Consider the following 18,477-nt stretch of genomic DNA (forward strand, 5'->3'; position numbering starts at 1 on the left):
AAATGTATAAATTAGAAAAGCAGGCCCATAATTATAGCCTACAGAACCATGCAATTCAGCTTTAACTTCTCCCATTAATCAATGAAGAACCAGTTATTTTTGAACAAGCATACATAGAGAAAACTGATTCTCTGCCAGTTGCTCAGCTGTTCTGCACAGGAAAGTCTTCATTAAGACATGGGAACTGAACTAACAGGAAATGACTCAACAGAGTTTCAAAGTTTCCCTCCAGCTGCATTGCAGTTGCAACTGGGTTTTCTAGGCATACACCATGCCTCATGACTGCACATTTTGTTCAGCTGCCATGGGGATGAAGTTGAAATGCAGTTTCCAAATGCCTTAAACCTAGACCTTAAGGGTTACTATAACCTCCCCCCCCCCCCCCCAGGTAACAATCTATCTCACAAGCACTATTGTTAAAAAGCCCTACATTACTACCTCTCTGCCCTCACCTATAGTAAATGTGGTGACTACGCTGGGAGTGGTTCATGTTGGGTGAAGGTTCATACAAGCAGCAGATTTCACGAATCTGCTTAAGTGCTGGTAAGGCCCATTTGTCACCAGACTTCAATTCCTCAACACAATTGTCTAACCATACTGTTTTTTGAGCATCACGCTCTTGTGAGCAGCTATAATCCAGAATCTTGACATGTGCCGTCAGCGCTTGATCCATGATCTCTGTTGGAACATCATCAGAGTGCGCAAGGTTCCAGAATAAGGTCAGCACCTGACACATTCAACAACAATTACATGAATTAAAATTGGTTCATAGCATGAAACATGTATACAGTAATTCCTGTATTTGAATTCTTTGTGATCTTCAGCATCTGAGAAACATCAGCACATATGAGCATCAAGAAAAGATAGTGCCTAGATTGCAATGCAGTAACACTATGAAGACAGACAGTAAGATATCAAGGCCTGAGAAGCCTTCTGTTTCAATAGCAGATCCTCACTCTAACAAAAATCAACCAACATTTATTTTATGATCTCCATCTTGCTACCTTCATAGGAATCGGCTATTGTTTTTATTTCAAGTTAATGATCTCAAAAATTTAGTTTACTGTCATATGAGCATATAAACACAAAAACTACAGTAAAATTTCCAAACAGCAAATTTTAAATTAAAACTTTTGACTTTGCTACATTTTACTTCTTTTTGTAAAAAGACCATATACCAGCAAGTACAGTAATTTGTATCTGAATAGAACCTAAAAACAAAAGTTCTATAAGAAAGGTACTGCTTTTACTAGCAAAGTTAAAAATAATTATTGAATAAATATAACTAACTAGATGGCTTAAGGAACCTGAAGGTTCATCACCAAATTAATCAAAGCCCTCCACCAGTCCCTGTCCTATGGAGCCTGCTTGATTTTATCCTCCCATATATGGAACACAATTCTGAAACTGATCTTACACCTCCCAAATCCCTTAATTTTTGTCAAATGCTTCTGTCTTATAAGAACATCAGCATTATCTAATTAATAATTACACATTAAATGTATAATTATAGTATACTGGGATACTGTGAATGACTCGTTCTTAAAGTGCCTGAGCACTGTGGGTTCCAACTTTTCATTGGCTTGATCTATAGACATTCGGTAGGACTTCTTGGACGAGGGATCGGCCCGTTGCAAGGCCTCTACCTGTACACAGGACAGCACAACTCAGAAAAACGTGGACAACATCCATGGTTTGAGTGGGATTTGAACCCACAGTCCCAGTGACCAAGCGGCACAAGGCCCATGCCTCAAACCGTGCGGCCACTGTGGACCCCAATTATAGTATAGCAAAGTTTAAATTTTTAACTGAACATATTCTGACTGCATAAGAATTTGCCTCAAAGGTCTGCACTGTTGCAATATTTGTAATTTATACAATAAAAACACTGTTTCCTACAAAATTTGTAAGTATCTTTATGAAATACAAAATTTCACATACCTAGATTCAACAGTGTACTAGTAATTATCACAATTGTAGCTACAAACATGAGAGTAATTCAAATGACAACTGTTTTGCTATAAAATGACTGTAATGCTTTACACAAGTAACCAAAATTATTTCACAACTCAGTCACCTTCTTTCTTGCACACAACTTCTCTGATCCCTCACTTCCATGGCCAGTAGTGGTAACAGTACACAAGCATATCCACTAGCTGATGCTTTTCACGCTATCTACCAGTTGAAGCAAACACACATAATATGTTGGTTGGGAGTTTGAGAGATTTAAATAATCATGAAAGACATTCCTAAATTATAAATATGTAAAAGACCATGGGATGAAGTAGATTGTACATGTTGCGACCCCTTTCTACAGCAATAAAAGTTGCCTCATGACAAGCGATACGCTTTCCATAAAAGCAGTGCATATCCCAAATAAATGGGGAATGTCTTCAAACAAACATCTATACCTTATGTGCCATGACTCCATCTTTGTCATCCTCTGCTAGGCGACGAATAAGTTCTAACAATTTTTCCCTCTGTTTCTTGTTTGCGTTTGTCCAACTTGCCTACAATTAAAGAAATACAATTGTGCATACAATGAAATGCCTTGTTTAAACTTTTCTGAAGATTAATATAAATGGTGTAAACTGCAGGAAGTTCAAATTACAGGGAATGCTTACCATCATCTTAAGCTTGTACTGAAATGTTCAAAACATAATATAAGTAGATTATTAAAAAATCAACAAACGTTTTTACATGCAATTCCCAGAATCTTAACAATATAATGATGAATGTCAGTTGTCAAATACTATGAAAGTTTTCTGCAAAGAACAAACAATGCATATACAATAGAAATCAAGACACAAGTATGGCCAAAAATGAGAAGCCAATTTCTATTAGTGTTCTTAATGCACAGTCAATGTCTTAAAGTTAAGGGAATATTTTTCAGTTGTAATGAGAGCATTACCTTCAATATGAGTGAGTTTGATTGCTTTTCACAATTGCGTAAACTTACATCTGCCAATTTGGCACAGTCCACTTTTCTTACTTTCATAAAGTGAAGGAATAATGAAGCAATTTGTCTAAGAAATGAGTTGTATGGTGTAACTTGCAACATGAATCTTGATTGACAAACTTGGTACAAAATATTTTTCTCACTCTGGAACCACCTAGAATTTATCTCTTCATGTGGCATATGCCGCTAAGATAGATACTGTGCATTACACAAATTATTTAAAACTTAACATAACTGAAATGTTAGATCTGTTGTTATAAAAAGTGTTTACAGCCTTGTGTGTATGAAGAGAAAAATGCAAGGATCTAGACAAATGTTGCATGTTGTGTTACGCCTATGTCAATCAGCAATGTAAAAACTGAGTTATCCTTTATAATTACAATCAACACATTTTGGTATGTGCATTGTCAGAATACAAAATGTTAGTTTCAAAATTCACACTAAGATGTTCAAAGTATGAATTCCCACAGTTATTAAAGTGACAGAAGCATCTTTGATCTGCAATGTGAGTGTAACTGTCGGTAAAATAAATTATTTTAAGTACTATGGAATTTTGAGGGTGATCAAAATGTCACACCCCCATACACAAATATTTACTGATGGTTGCAATTCAATACAATTCACCTGGATTAATAAACATACAATATTACTGTGACTATACAAGAGCCCATGCAGATCACACCATGCTGTTATCTGCTCATGCCAGTCCGTCAGTCTTGTCCATTCAGTCAAAGTGCAAGGTTATCTTTTCCAAATGCAATGAGTATTCACTGTCAAACACTACCATTCAAATTTGACTTGCCAAAATGAGTTTAGGATACATTTCCCAATTCTCCTATGCCAAACACATCAACAATAGCTTCCATCAAACTTCATTATACTCTGCATAAAGCTCACTGAGAAAACTTTCTCTTCAGAGTGAATTATCATATGGACGTGAACACGAGGTTAATGGGTTGTGTGACTTTTGAGCATTCTGTATATGAATTCAATTAAAATTATAGGAGTATAAATGGTAATATGAATTTATTTTACATACCATCAGATTCTGGCTGAAATTTTTACCTTTCCAAATGTTTAACTACACATACATATTATTCATTACAATGAAATTTTTTCAAAATATTGTTAACTCTTGTAATAATGGATTTCTACCACACTTCGAACAATGCAAATTCCCACAAATATGCCGTCTGCACAAATACAAAAATTCAAATCAACTGCATGTCTTGCATTGGACTAGATCTACAGATTAAACTATGATAATGACAATGGTAGTAGTTAACCTGAAAACAGTCACACACACTGAGAGCTAAAATAATGCCTGAAAGATGGCAACCAACTCACAAGAGAAGCCAATAGCTGAGAAGAAAAGTTTACCAGTCAATGAAAAAAGGGGTAAAGCAAGAACATTTAAATGAATTGTGTGGATTTTATGGAAACTTAAAGCACCAAAGTTTTGGAAACATTAATAGAACTTGAAAAAATTATGAGATCCTTAAAGAATGAAGGCCTCATGTTTTGCCCCTGTTAAGCGTGTCCCTTCCCTCCATGGCACGTCCTTAGGAAGTCCTCAACATGTGCACTGCAAGTTGAAAAAGCCACTGCAGAGTCAACATTGGGTACCTGTCCAGTCTGGGAATGGTGTATGTGTCTAATGAAGAAGCTTGTTATGAAATCCATCACAATGTCTCAACACAGATTCTTCAGTTGAATAACAATAAACTACAATGAACCAAAATTACATTTGGTAGACAATATTTACCTCCCAAATTTCATATGTAGTTGTTTGTGAGTAGAAATATAGCAAGGTTCCACATAAGGAATTATTTATTTTTATGCGTTACCTAATGATTTGAGTCAAATATTAACACAAAATTACTCCAACTTTATTTTTACTTTGACTTGTTATTCCTTCAACATAAATAAAGCCATCCAACTACACACCTGGAAACACTCAAAGAGATGATCCAGCTGCTCAGGAGAGAAGTCCCATGCCAGCTTAGCTAAAAGATCATGTACATTTTTAACGATTGCTTCATGTTTCCCTGCTTGTGCCGCCCACACATTGTCTAGGTCTTCTAGGGTAAGAGACCGTTCTTTGATGATGAATCGGAGTATCTTCTCCAGCTTCTCTACATATTGTGGCTGATGCAGTGAATCACGCAAAACAATCTGTAGTACTCTGTTGTCCTTGATCCACTTCTGCACTCAAACAAACACAGTACTATGAGAACAAAAACTACACCCTACATTGATTACAAAGATTTGTAAGAAATATATATATATAAACCCTCAACATTTTTCACTATTACAAGTAGTGGTATAGTGAAACTTCACTATAACACAACTTTAGAATCCTAATTTTCTAAAGAGAAAATTGAGGAAAAATGTGTCTACAATACTGAACAGTAATAAGAACTGTAATCAATGTCTGTGTAATTACTTATTTTCCTTTGGCCATATTTCTAAAAAAACCCAGGGAAATTCAGATGAAATGACACATACTTCACTGGAAGTAAAACCACTGAAGTTACAGGAAAATTAATGGGAATGAGAAAAAGGCCAAAATTTCTGGGAAATTTCAGAAACAAATGTGAGGTTTTAGACTGTGACCAGATTACTCCATCAGACAAGAGTACAGGCATACCTCGGAGATAATGTGGGTTCAGTTCCAGACCACCGCAATAAAGCGAGCCACACAAATTGTTTGGTTCCCCGGTGCATATAAAAGTTATGTTTACACTATACTGTAGTCTATTAGGTGTGAGGTGTGCAATAGCATTATATCTAAAAGAACATTGCGAGAATTACCAAAATGTGACACAGAGACATGAAGTGAGCACATGCTGTTGGAAAAATGGCGCCGATAGACTTGCTCGACGCAGGGCTGCCACAAACCTTCAATTTGTAAAAAATGGAATATCTGCGAAGAACAATAAAACAAGGTATGCCTGCACATACTTTCTAAACTGTGCTAGTGCTGCCAACAGCCATGATAGTTATGGTTTGGGTAGTTTGCATTCTATCGCATAGAGTAAAAGCAGGTATTTAAAAATTCTTGAAATTTGAGATTGAGAAATAAAAATAAGACTGAGATATTCTTCTTCATAATTTGATCTCAAACATTCGAGACCATTTATAAAACAAAAGAAGACAGCGCATGGTGTCACAGCCTCACAAACCAACAAATACTGTAACTTACGGCCATTCTCTCAGCAGTGAGCCATTCTTCCTCCTCCAGTCCAGTGTGTCGATGAGGGTAGTACGTCACACTGGCAATTACTTTATTCACCTCATTTAGAGCATTCATCTTCCCATTGAAGGATGAGATCTGAAGTAACCTGTACGGCAAAACAATTATATTTCTATTACATTAACCTACAAATTCCTTCAGACCATAGAATTCTACTAAGGAAGTATTAAGCTGCCCAGGTATTCACTGACATACACTATAAATGTAAATAACTTATAATGGAAAAATGAACCATATCTTACTAAAGATTGGAAGATAAGGCTGTGTGAAGGAAGTTGATCATCCTCAGTATTGGATGGGACTCCAAGTAAAATGCTATCCCCGTATGTAGGGTTTGGGGTGAGAGGTATAGCTTTCTCATCTTAACCTTGACAATAAAAGGGGGTGAGTGGTCAGTTCCATGTCCCACCTGTGCTTTACCCCCAGGAAAGGACCCCAGTGCCCATTGGACAGGATGCTGGGTGGGCCCCAGAGCCAGTCTCAACACAGACACTAGAGGAAAAATCCTCTGCCTCTGTCAGGGATTGAACTCTGGTGATTCTCAAATACACTATGAAAAGTATGGTATTTTTGTGCAAAGAAGTTTGCGGAATCCTGAACTATACAGAACAAGACTGGGAAGACGTACTCACTGAACCTTGACCACCGTATAAACAAATACATACATAGCAAGTCTCCTGAAGTTTTGCCATCACTATGTGAAATATTTTTAATTTCAAGCATACATGAAAAATTTAGAACACATTAATTTATTTGCATAACAGTTGTTGGTGTTGGCTTCCATTCCTAATTTACTCCAACTCAATGAAGCAGTTTAAAAATTAAATAAAACATTCAGACATGACCTCTCTCTGACCTGAGTACAGTTCAGCTAAAAATGCATGAAATATTAACACACAATGAAATTCAGAGGTTTATTATTAAATTATTATGCTTAAAACAAACCAGACACACACTTTAGTATTGTTATATATGGTTAGAACACATCCAACATAAAATAAATTTTAACTTCAGAATATTCTGATGGGACAAAATAGCACAATGAGACATGGTTAAGACATTTAAATGAAGATGTCACAACAAATAATATTTTTAAGGAGTCATCAAAGTCCTCATACCATAAAGAAATTTTTCTAAATTATCTTATCTGGGAGAAATTTTGGGAAAAATTCAAAGCTTAAAGGAAGCCCAAGAAAACAATATTATGGACACAAAAGGCCTTTACTGTGATTACCTAATGATTTCCATTCAATCTGAAAAAAAATGGTTAACATTACCATGTAATTTTCATACCTGAGAATCATTTTCAGTCTAAATATTTCTAAGTTTTTGACCATCTCCTCCTGGTTAGGTACCCTGGACACCAGACATTTGGCAGCTTTGATGATTGCAGAAATAGCATCATTTTTTGATTCATTTTTTGCTTCCTTTTTTAACTCATCATCTGTCAGATTATCTAAAATTACAGGCACCATTTCCTAAAACAAAGAACACTGATCTGGAAGAATGGTGCTTTTGTCTTCAGTAATTTAACACTGAATATTTTGTCAATTTTGTATCACAATTATAATTTTTCACTAGACTCTTGCAGGGAGGCATTACTTCTACATCAGAGAAAGAAATGCAAGCATTCATTATGACCCTGAAAAGTGCAACATTTTTTATTTCTAGATTAAACACATAAGAAAGTAATCACTGATTCTGCGATAGTTTAAATGATGGTTTTCACTGTCACACTCCTGATCACAAACATTTTTTTTTAACTTTTGGAGCTTAGTCTGACAAACACATGGGCACCAACATGGCACAGCTTACTTAGCATAAAGAAGTATTACTTTGAAAACCAAAAATAATGGAACTCATAAATTTAACCATATCCCTTACAATCCCAGTTAACTAGTAGCAGATAGAATATTGCTGCTACAAACTATTATCCCAATTTCTTTCACTCCTAGCAATAATTTGAGCACTTTCTCACTAGGCAAAAAGTGTTTAGCAAGACCTCCTACCACACATTTCCAAATAAGATATACTAAATTATTCTGCAACATGAAATCATAGCATAATTTTGTAAACAGTATGTTGAAATATCACAGGAACAATGCCACACACACATTGTAATAATTTACAAATAACACACTGCTTCTTAAATCATTGTATTTTGATGCATAAAGTGAAGCTTTCGTGGCGACTGAAGTTGATGAAAGACTCTCGGCTTGGCAGAAGATGTGGTTTATTCACCATTCAGCCACCTGACGAGGCTTGTATTGGTGATACAAGAAATGACATCATATTGACAAATGTTTTCTTACAGTATGACTACAAACATAAATAAGGCAGACACAAAGACCTTTAACAATTGTGGACAACTGACATATGTTAAGTATGTGCTTAAAGTGACTGACAAAAATGACAGTGGCCGAGCTTTGGACACTTTTGCATATCTACTGTCATATGCCTTTGTGAGCCTATTGGCTTGAGAGAGCTGGTGTATATTCAGCGACTTCAAGCATAATGCAGACACCATTTGTAAATGTATCTATCTCTCTATGTCACCCACCTTCCTTCGTGTTGGTCAGTACAGTTTATAAGATGTCATACGTTAAGTAATTACTTCACTTTTTCCCTGCCAGTAAGACATTCTGCTAAATACCTTTTGATGATTTCTGTCTTCTGGATTATTGCACCATGTAGTCTGGTATATTTCCACCACCGTTTCAGAGGTCATACTGCCTCCATCATCAGGGCAATGAATTCATCTACCAGACTACATGGCGCAATAACCCAGAAGACAGCAACCTTCAGACTCACCGCTGTGAAAACCTCAAATCCTAAATACCTTTTCTTCATTAATAAAATCATGCTACCTGAACTACGAAGATTATGCTTTTATTAAACAGCTATGTCCAATAAGAAACCAGGTCTCATGGGTATAAGATATCACTATTCAAATTTGTTCATTTCAAATCCATTCAAAAGTAAAGGATACCAACTTACAATGATGGGCATGAGATATTTCACAATGGTGTGAACAGTCAGATACTCATAGCAGAGTCCAAATGGGCGAACAAGAGCATAAATCACTGTTACTGTGAGGTTCTTCCCACTCTGAAACCTTTCCAGCAGGATCTGGAAGCCACCCAAGTTTCCAAACCTGCAAAAACATACAACGTAATCGCATGAGCAAATAGAAATGCGTAAAAATAATCCAGATAATGATGAAGGAATAAACTTAATCTGTGGAGTTTCTAGCTTCAATATTTACTACCATCTATGGGAGCAGGGTGTTTTGGCACCTGCCTGGCTCAGTCATAATGAAGGATTCTCCTGTGGTTCAGCTTCTTGCTGAGAATTCCCCAACCAGTCACTCTGCACACAGACACATACTTGGTCTTCACATAAACAGCCAATTATTGTTCAATTTTAACCAAGCTTGGAACGTGATGACAAATTTAGTAATACTTTCAGCAACAAATTTCATTAAAATCTCTTCAAGTTATTAAAGGTTCTCAAGTTATTATATGTGGATAAACAGATGGACAGACAGATATGGTAAAGCTAATAAACACTTTTGCAACCTTCTGTTGATATCATGCAAAAAATATATCAAATACAATTTATTTTTATGACAAACCGCAATGTGTCAATTTAAATGAACACTTAACCTGGCTAAAGCAGTAAATTCCAGATTACTCCAGAGATTTAAATGAACTTTCTTAAACACTAACAAACTTAAAGTTCTATATTGTTACCAATGACTGCCATTGGAGACAATTCTGTGCTGGTTCCCTCTGCCTAACAAAACAAATATCAAGAGAATTAACCAATTCTGTGGATAACAACATTAATGTCCACTATTTTAGGGCTACTTACCTCCTTCTTCCATTCACTGTTCTGCTTAAAACATCATCATGAAAGAACATCTCTCTTGTGCAGGAAAAAGAACCCAGCACACATACATGACTTGTACACATTCTTTAGAAGAAATACCACTTATATTTTCATATATGTTGCAAATTTACCTATTTATAAGGTCAATAAGCCAACCACGTGGTGCCCGAGTGTCTGATGGTAGTCGAGCATATAAATCCTCATCTGGGATATTTGACCCAGGTGAAACAGTATCTGATGGACGAGAACCATTGAACGTATGAAATCTGCAAATAAAAACCATGTATATATGTATTACATTTTAAGCACAGATTCAAAGTTGAAGAATGTGACAGATATTTACATGAGATATTTGGAGGAGGACGAAGATGGTTCTCGAACGGCTTGTGTTTCTCTCCATTAAACCACCTTACACGGCTGGTAGTCCGAGAAGAATTCATTATTCATCAAAATACTGTTTAATGTATGTCATCTTATAAACTATACTCTAATATTTTACTTCTCTCACATCATACAAACAGTTTACACCACAGATCCTGGAATAAATCTTTCCTCACTAACCACATGAACAAAGAAGATTTAATCTCTTCTGAAATAATTGCTTCTATTTTAATATATCATCTTTTCCAATGTTTTGTATTGCTATTTCAATTGTGTTACTATAAGACCACACATATGACAATTGTACAAAGAGATATCCACACACAAATGAATGGCAAGAGCTAATTGTGTGTGCATGCTGCATGCTGTGATATATGACATGTTTGTGAGGGCCATTCAACTGATTAGGTACATAAGCATGAAAGCAACAGCCAATGAATGTGTGGAGCATGCTCTAAATTGTATCATGTCTCATGAGCATATACCTACCCTGTACAAGTTCAGTGTCACCAGTGTTCTGACTAACAGACAACACATTTTTTGTAATTCTAACCAACTGGAACTTAAAATCCAGTGAATACATTCCTCATGACAGAAGACAAATCTCACAAGGAGACTCATATTGGATATTCAATGTTTACACAGTCCCCTGTCTGCGTACTACCAAATAATATTCTCGAAAAAGCAGTTCAAATAGGAAGTCAACTGAAAAGACCTCAGGTATGTATGATATCTTGAGGCTCCAAAGTAGGAAATATGTAATAGTCCAAAGTTAATATAATAGAAGATAGTAACAACAAACTGAATATTTTAATTAATTGACTGGGGATTTCTATGGATACAGTTTTCCAAATAACTTAAAACAAAACTATTCATCTAGAAAAGTTCTCATAGAGTACACGGAATGCAAACTTCAGATCCGAAGAGACCAATATGGAAGATGCAGTAACAATTCATATCTCTTTAAACAGGATGAAGATACTTAATTTTCTATAGTAGTGACACTGGTGGAAGCAATATGGACTACAAATAAATCTAGAGAAGACAGAAACGTAACAAATTCTTGAGCAATGGAAGGAAAAAAGTATTAAAAATAAATAGAAAAGAGATAAAAGCAGAAGGTAAAACTATCTGGAATGCCTGCTTTGCACAGAACTGGTTTGGGGTTCAAACCCTGACATGCAATTGCTTTCTTCCTCCTACATTTTTCACTGTCCTTCGGTTTCATCCATACTTGGTCTAGACTGACTGACTACCTGGTAGCAGAACCAGCAGGCCCTACATTGACAACACCAAAGCCCGCCACCAGACATGATCCTAATCCAACCTCACAGCCCACCTCCCTAAGATCGATCTTTATATTATCCACCCATCTCCTTCTTTGTCTGCCCAGTGGTTGTCTTCCAGAAGGATTCCTAACCAAAATTCTGTACAAACCCCTTGCCTCCTCCATGCATGCTACATGTCCAGCCCATGGGAGCCTCCTAGATTTCGCTGTCCTCACTATGCTATGTGACCTGTACAATTCACGCAGCTCCTTGTTATGTAATAGTCTAAATTCCCCACTTATTTCATTGCTCCTAGGTCCAAATATCTTCTTGAGCACCTTCTTTTCAATCACTTGTAATCCACATTCTTCCTCCAAGGTAAGAGAATATGTTTCACAACCATAGAAAACAACAGACAAAATCATTGTTTTATATATCCTGATCTTTAGTGTTCTGGATAGCAAACGAGATAATAATGTTTTTTGAATAGTTTCCCAAATGTATCTACTCTTAATTTCATCATGAACCTTATTTCTGTGTGTTGTTATTGTTCCCAGATACTTTTTTGAAACATTTTCAAATGATGTGTTACTTATAATTATGTTCCACCACTGTTGCTGATGTTGATCCTGTCTTACGCCCATGTATTTAGTTTAGTCTACATTTACCTCCAGACCCATTTCCTTGCTAGTCTGTAGGAGAGTTTCTGCATTCTTGGTTATGATACCCTGATACCCTCACCATCCCCCAGCACATAAACATCATCAGCAAAGGCAAGAACCTGGTGCAGATCATTCAATTCGAGCCCATCCTGATTCCCACCGACTCTACATGTCCTAGAGCAAAATTGAAAAGCACTGGGGATAAAGCATCCACGTTTTAGGCCACTGTGCAGAGGGAATGGATCTGACAGAAGGTTACCTGTACAAACTCTACTACATACCCCACCCAAACACATCTTAATTAACCTAACAAGTTTCTTTGATACTCGGTATAGACACTACTTTCAAACATTCCCATCCACTGGAGCGACTCCCTCCTTTGGACCAGACATGTCAAGACCTTCATGAGTTAAGTAAAATTATGATGGTGCCTCTTACTTGTTATTAGGGTTCAACACCATGGCCAATAAATCTAACAGCGGGAACCAATCCTGCGACAGCTTCACTACACAGAGCTCCACCAAACGTTCACAGTTCTGATAGATGCAGTGATGAATGTTAAATTTCCAGCTGTTTACAGCATCATCTGTGAGGATTTTGGTGAAGGAGATGGTAAGACCCTCACGAAAAAATCGCTGACATGCCTCACTGTGCACATCCAAACCTGCAAACATAAAATGGTACCATCCACTAAGACCAAACGATTTAATATGGCATATGTATATAGGGATTCATAATGTGTACTATACACATAGACTCATGTCATTCACCATCTAGTAATACGCCGGCTAAGTAAGTGGGTGCTGGTGTGCAACATACTCTTCATACTCCTTCACTATAAAAAAAAAACTTGTAACATCTGAATTTCAAAATCAGTTACTCCTGTAACTTATTTTCCAAGGTCTGTCAATCATCAATATAAGTGAAAACAAAAAAAGTGGGGCACATGCAACTAATTAATTAAAAAAAGATCCGTTATAAAAGTGTCAAAAAATACAAATTTAAAAATAGCATTCTCAACTAGAACACCAAAACATACTTCAAAATAAACATACCTAATCAATATTAAAATACAACAACTTATATATAAACTTACAGGTTTAGACTGCTCTCAATCATACATAGGTGAAACAAAATGATCTTTACATCACACATGTAGCATTAATAATGACAGAGAAGACTCAGGACATGCAACTCACATTTTCAATAATACACATCATTACAGAAAGACAGAACAGATTATGCACAACATGCCTTGACATATAACTGACAAAGAAATCATAACAGATGACGCTACGTACACATTATGAGAACCACGTGCTAGGTACACAAAAACTAAAAAAACCAAGCAACACTCACTTTGTGGACATAGAACTTCAACAGATACACAAAGAAGATAGGCAACCATTACAACACACTAACAGTTTAAATAACATGTTAATAATAGATATAATACAGAAAGAATACCTGAAAATCATAAATGTGTTATATTTACAGATAAAATGCGAATATAAAAAACCTACTATTAAAAACTTTACTAATGTGACAACTACCACACACAATTTAAAAATCATGTAACCATCAACATAAATCCCATACAAGGAAGAAAAAATAAAAGCTTTTTAATATGGTTTAATATATTTTAATTCCCCCTCCCCAGAAAGATTAGTCTTATAATCATGGTTGCTTTACAAACAAGATCAGAAAGGTGTAATCCATACCAGAATATACAAATGCATCCTTTGAAAATTCAGAATTCTAAATGCTCTTAGCTGAAATATTAAATAAACATACAAGTATTTCCATCGCCAAAGTCCACATAAGCATGGGAATATACTGCGGGCAATGTAATAAACAAATCACTTCACTTCACCATAAGACTAATTAATTAGCTCTTGCCTACTTACCTTCATATTAACAAAACAAACGAGAAAATAGCAAGCATTGTACCACTTTCCACATATTTTCACATAAATACATAGACATACATATTAAATGCTGTATTCTTTCTTCTACACTGATTCAATTGTTCAACAGAAACTGACTGTTGAAATAACAGCATACAATTCAAAAACTTCATGATCAATAAACACAATTTATAGCCAATTATATATACCAAAATGTATCTTGCCCTATTAGTTTCTAAAAGATTTAGTCTTACTTGTACAATTTTAGTTTCCAACTACATAAATTATGCGGGCTTCACGCCTTCTTTAATGTAAATCAATACTTGTACACTACAAGGTGCATTAGCTCTGTGGCAGCATACTAAACTATTACGCATGGCAGCACAGGATCAAATTCTCATCAAAAGCATTTTTTTTCTAACATGGAACAACCATGCTGTTATTTTACACTGTACAAAGAATTTCTGTATCAAACTTTCATATTTTATGGCTCTACTGCAAGTGGTGTCACTGTTGATCCCACCTCACAAGTTTGTATAGTCACCACATTGGCATTGCCAACTGTGGGAAAATGAAAAGTACAATTTTACAGTGAACCCCAATGGCCTAACATCGATTCCAAATTTAATGTAAATCCACACTGCACTGCTTGAGTTAAATCATGTGGGGGGACAGACAGACATGATTAGTCCTTTGAGAGTTCATTTCATGCACAACATACAAAGAACACACAATAATAGTTGGGTTAACATGGTAATTAGTTATGACGTGCATAATGCAAAAAATATTATAGATCATAACAAGGAACACAGTCACATAAGAAGAGTGATAGGTAAACACGAGGTGTGTTCAAAAAAAGACCGAACTTTGTAAATAGCATGCCAACCGGGACAGAGAGTGTGCTGCGGCTACTGAGCACACCTAGTGGCAGGTTTTGACGACAAACTGCCATTTGCCGCATTCCGCTATGAACATTAGTCATCGAGCTACATCCGCTGAACTGAGCACGTGCACAAGCTGTTCGTCGGATTAGTGACAAAGTGACAATGAAAGGGTTTGAAGAACAGAGTGTGTGTGTGTGTGTGTGTGAAATTTTGCTGTAAACTTGGTAAAAATTTTACACAGACATTTCAATTGCTTAACCAAGCATATGGGGAGGACTGAAAAGGAGATAATTCAACACTACCAGCAGCCACTTTTAAAAGAATTATATATGTCTGAAGGGACTTCACTAGGACAAATGCTTCTTCCCTCAAAACACAAGATACCTGCAACTTACCCTTCCGACAGAGGTCAATAGATGCCTGAAGAAGAACTTCTAATTCTTGCTCAGGCAAGACAGGAACCACCCAGCGTGGACTCGAGATTTTGTCATCCAGCAAAGCGAGCTTAGCATGGGGAAAATCTGGCTCTGCTCCAACAACTCCGCCTGAATTGTCTTCTCCCAAAAGCTCATTATTCATTTGTTGCTGATCCAATGATTGTTCACCTCCCATAATCCCAGTCTCCGATAACTGGATGCTGCCTCCATTCCCGGGCTGTACAATCTGCTGTGGCTGCTGGAGCGACTGACATACAAATCACAACATTTCAACACAGACCCAGGAAATCAAAATTGTTAAATAAACACTTTCAATAAAATAAAGCATAAAATATGTGACCAAAATATACAGGAAGTTTCACAACCAGTGCGCCATACACTGGAAAGGGGGGGGGGGGGTGATTAAGGAGAGACTTCAAGTGCAAAGTGTAAACACAACACCAGTCCTATATTTTGGGCCATTGTAGACTTAGGCGGTTTCCAAGCTGCACAAGGCGTGGGGGGGGGGGGCCAAGAGTATTTACCGTATGAATTTATCATTACATATTGTAAAGTACATCTTGTATCTGTTCAAAATGACTGCTATGGTTCTAAAAGCAGACCTGCTCATTTCAAACACATTTGCTAAAAGATCCTGCACCTTTTCTTCAGAGGCACAACCTCTATTAAAATATGCAATTCATTCTAAAGATTGCTGTCTTCTGGGGTGTTGAACAGTGTAGTCTAGTAGATGTTTACCAACGTTTCAGAGGTCCTTGCTGCTTCCATCATCAGGGCTCAACAACCCAGAAGACAGCAATTCTCAGACTCACCGTCGCAAAAACTTCAAATCCCAGATAAGTAATTCATTTATCAGGGAGTTCAGATAATAATAACCTTGGATCAGAAACAACAGAGAACTGACATACGACACAAATGAGAATCAGTAGTAGTAACATCTTCAACTGAAACCATCACCAATGTTGACCTATATTACTATATCACCTTTAAATGTCTGTAGCTCCACAAGAGCTGGACATAAGAACAATGTTGCACAAACACTTTTAACTAAAATTTCTTCCTGAATCGCCCTCCAATGTGTGGCAGACCAACTGGGATACACACTATATGTCTAAATCCATGGTGAAGAACATCATAAAAATTTGGTTGTTACTCAGCTATACCTGTAGAACCCAAAGTTCTTTACCATGTTCGCAAAAGACCACCATATCCTATATTTCACACCTTCGGACCTAATTTCTCCAGTGTCTGTTTTTACATTTTTTTTTCAATTATGCCTAGGTCTCCCACGTGAATTTTAGTAAATTGTGTGAATTCTGTCAGCACCTTTTTCTCAAACGACTTCAATCTACTATGTATATCAACAAATTTTTGGACTCACTGTAAAGTAATACTGCTGTGGTACATACAGATATAGGTAACTTAAAAAACTGTAAGACGTGCCACTCCGACTTCAAAGGTATGCTTTAACAAGTATTATTAGGTTATTAAAAGTCATTCCACCTCAATTCAGCTAATTTCAGAATAACCACCAGCACTCAATATCATCAAATTCTGTACAACTTTGCACGCAAAAAATGTAGTCCCTTTAAAGTTATCATTTGCATTTTGAGAGTATTCTATGAATTAGCTTTAAAAATGTACTATTTCCCAACAACGGTGTCACACAGAAACAGCTATTATGCAATTTTTCACATTTTTAAAATGCCATAACTTTAAAACCATTAGTTGCATCTACATTCTTTTACCCTCATACTTGTCAAAAAGCCTCATGGACCAAATTCCAACTTCCTTTGGCCTCAGCCAATAATAGACTACTGCTGGATTCTGGACTGAACAGAACTTCAATATTAATACTACAAAGAGTCCTCCTGTAGGTGGAAATGTGTACAGAGTTTCCTACTTACATCTGATCACAATTTTGAGATGTGACAAATATTAATTTTTTGCTAGTTTATAAAAATAATGTTATTTTGTGGTAAGTTTCAATTAAATACATACTGAAATTACCTAACAACAAAAAATCAAGTAAATATGCCCCAAAAATATTCTCACAGATCAACAATTTCAGGGTGAAATGTAAATATTTTCAAATGTCCACAGTTACTACCATGGTAATTCTGTGAAAATAATGTGTGTGACATTTTTCTTTTGTGTTTCTGCATAAAGCTTATATGTCAATGTGCAAAAATGGAAAAACCATGTGTAAAAAAAAGAGAGAGAATCATTATGTTTACTTTCACACATTTAGATGTAACAGTTTAACAATGACACTTTTAAAAATACTAGAACTGAAAACAATACCACAATGGTACATTTGTAGTTCACATGGAAAAATGTGTTATACCAGGAGATCCAATAACTGTGCAAAACATACTACTGTCAGACTTCTGGCGACTGCATTATTTAAAAGAAATTTAAAGACAAACTCCAATCCTGTCTTCACCAGACATGTCATTTTGCTGTTTAAAAGATAATGCATAGGAAATGTAAACAATTTTTGCACAATGGAAGAAGACCAAAATTGTATTGAAAGGTGTATAAATATCCTTGAACCAGAATAGGAATTAAATTTATGTATGCAAAAAATCTGAAACTGTAAGAATGTCCAACTCCAGCACAAAAAAACAACATAAAACTGTTAAATATTTTCCTAAAGTTCTTGCAGTCACAAGCTTACTATTGAATAAAATATCAACAAATTTTGTAGGTGTGCATAAGCTCTCATTATACGCAACAATGGAGGAAATTACACGACCATACATTTGGTAACAAAGAAGAGATTTAATAAAATGTCTACTGAATGAACTCTTGTATTGTAATTTGAATATG

The 18,477-nt window shown here is 36.1% G+C and overlaps 1 protein-coding gene across 4 annotated transcripts in view; it reads right to left on the reverse strand.

The window, feature by feature from the left end:
* The window catches only part of faf (ubiquitin carboxyl-terminal hydrolase-like faf), a 64,733-nt gene that overhangs the window by 42,655 nt on the left and 3,601 nt on the right, over positions 1-18,477 (reverse strand). For all 4 annotated transcript variants that reach the window (XM_022079519.1, XM_022079258.1, XM_022079346.2 and 1 more), the window contains exons 3-11: positions 15,604-15,892; positions 12,856-13,081; positions 10,238-10,372; positions 9,213-9,369; positions 7,509-7,693; positions 6,165-6,303; positions 4,907-5,164; positions 2,412-2,510; positions 453-727 (exon numbers count right to left, since the gene is read on the reverse strand). In XM_022079519.1, the coding sequence (XP_021935211.1) occupies positions 453-727; positions 2,412-2,510; positions 4,907-5,164; positions 6,165-6,303; positions 7,509-7,693; positions 9,213-9,369; positions 10,238-10,372; positions 12,856-13,081; positions 15,604-15,892 (1,763 nt within the window). The remainder of the gene's footprint in view (positions 1-452; positions 728-2,411; positions 2,511-4,906; positions 5,165-6,164; positions 6,304-7,508; positions 7,694-9,212; positions 9,370-10,237; positions 10,373-12,855; positions 13,082-15,603; positions 15,893-18,477) is intronic.

The sequence above is a fragment of the Zootermopsis nevadensis genome, unplaced genomic scaffold (assembly GCF_977971745.1).
Source record: "Zootermopsis nevadensis isolate Lab colony 2312 unplaced genomic scaffold, Znev_1.0 Znev_ptg000010l, whole genome shotgun sequence".
In the NCBI taxonomy this organism is placed as follows: domain Eukaryota; kingdom Metazoa; phylum Arthropoda; class Insecta; order Blattodea; family Termopsidae; genus Zootermopsis; species Zootermopsis nevadensis.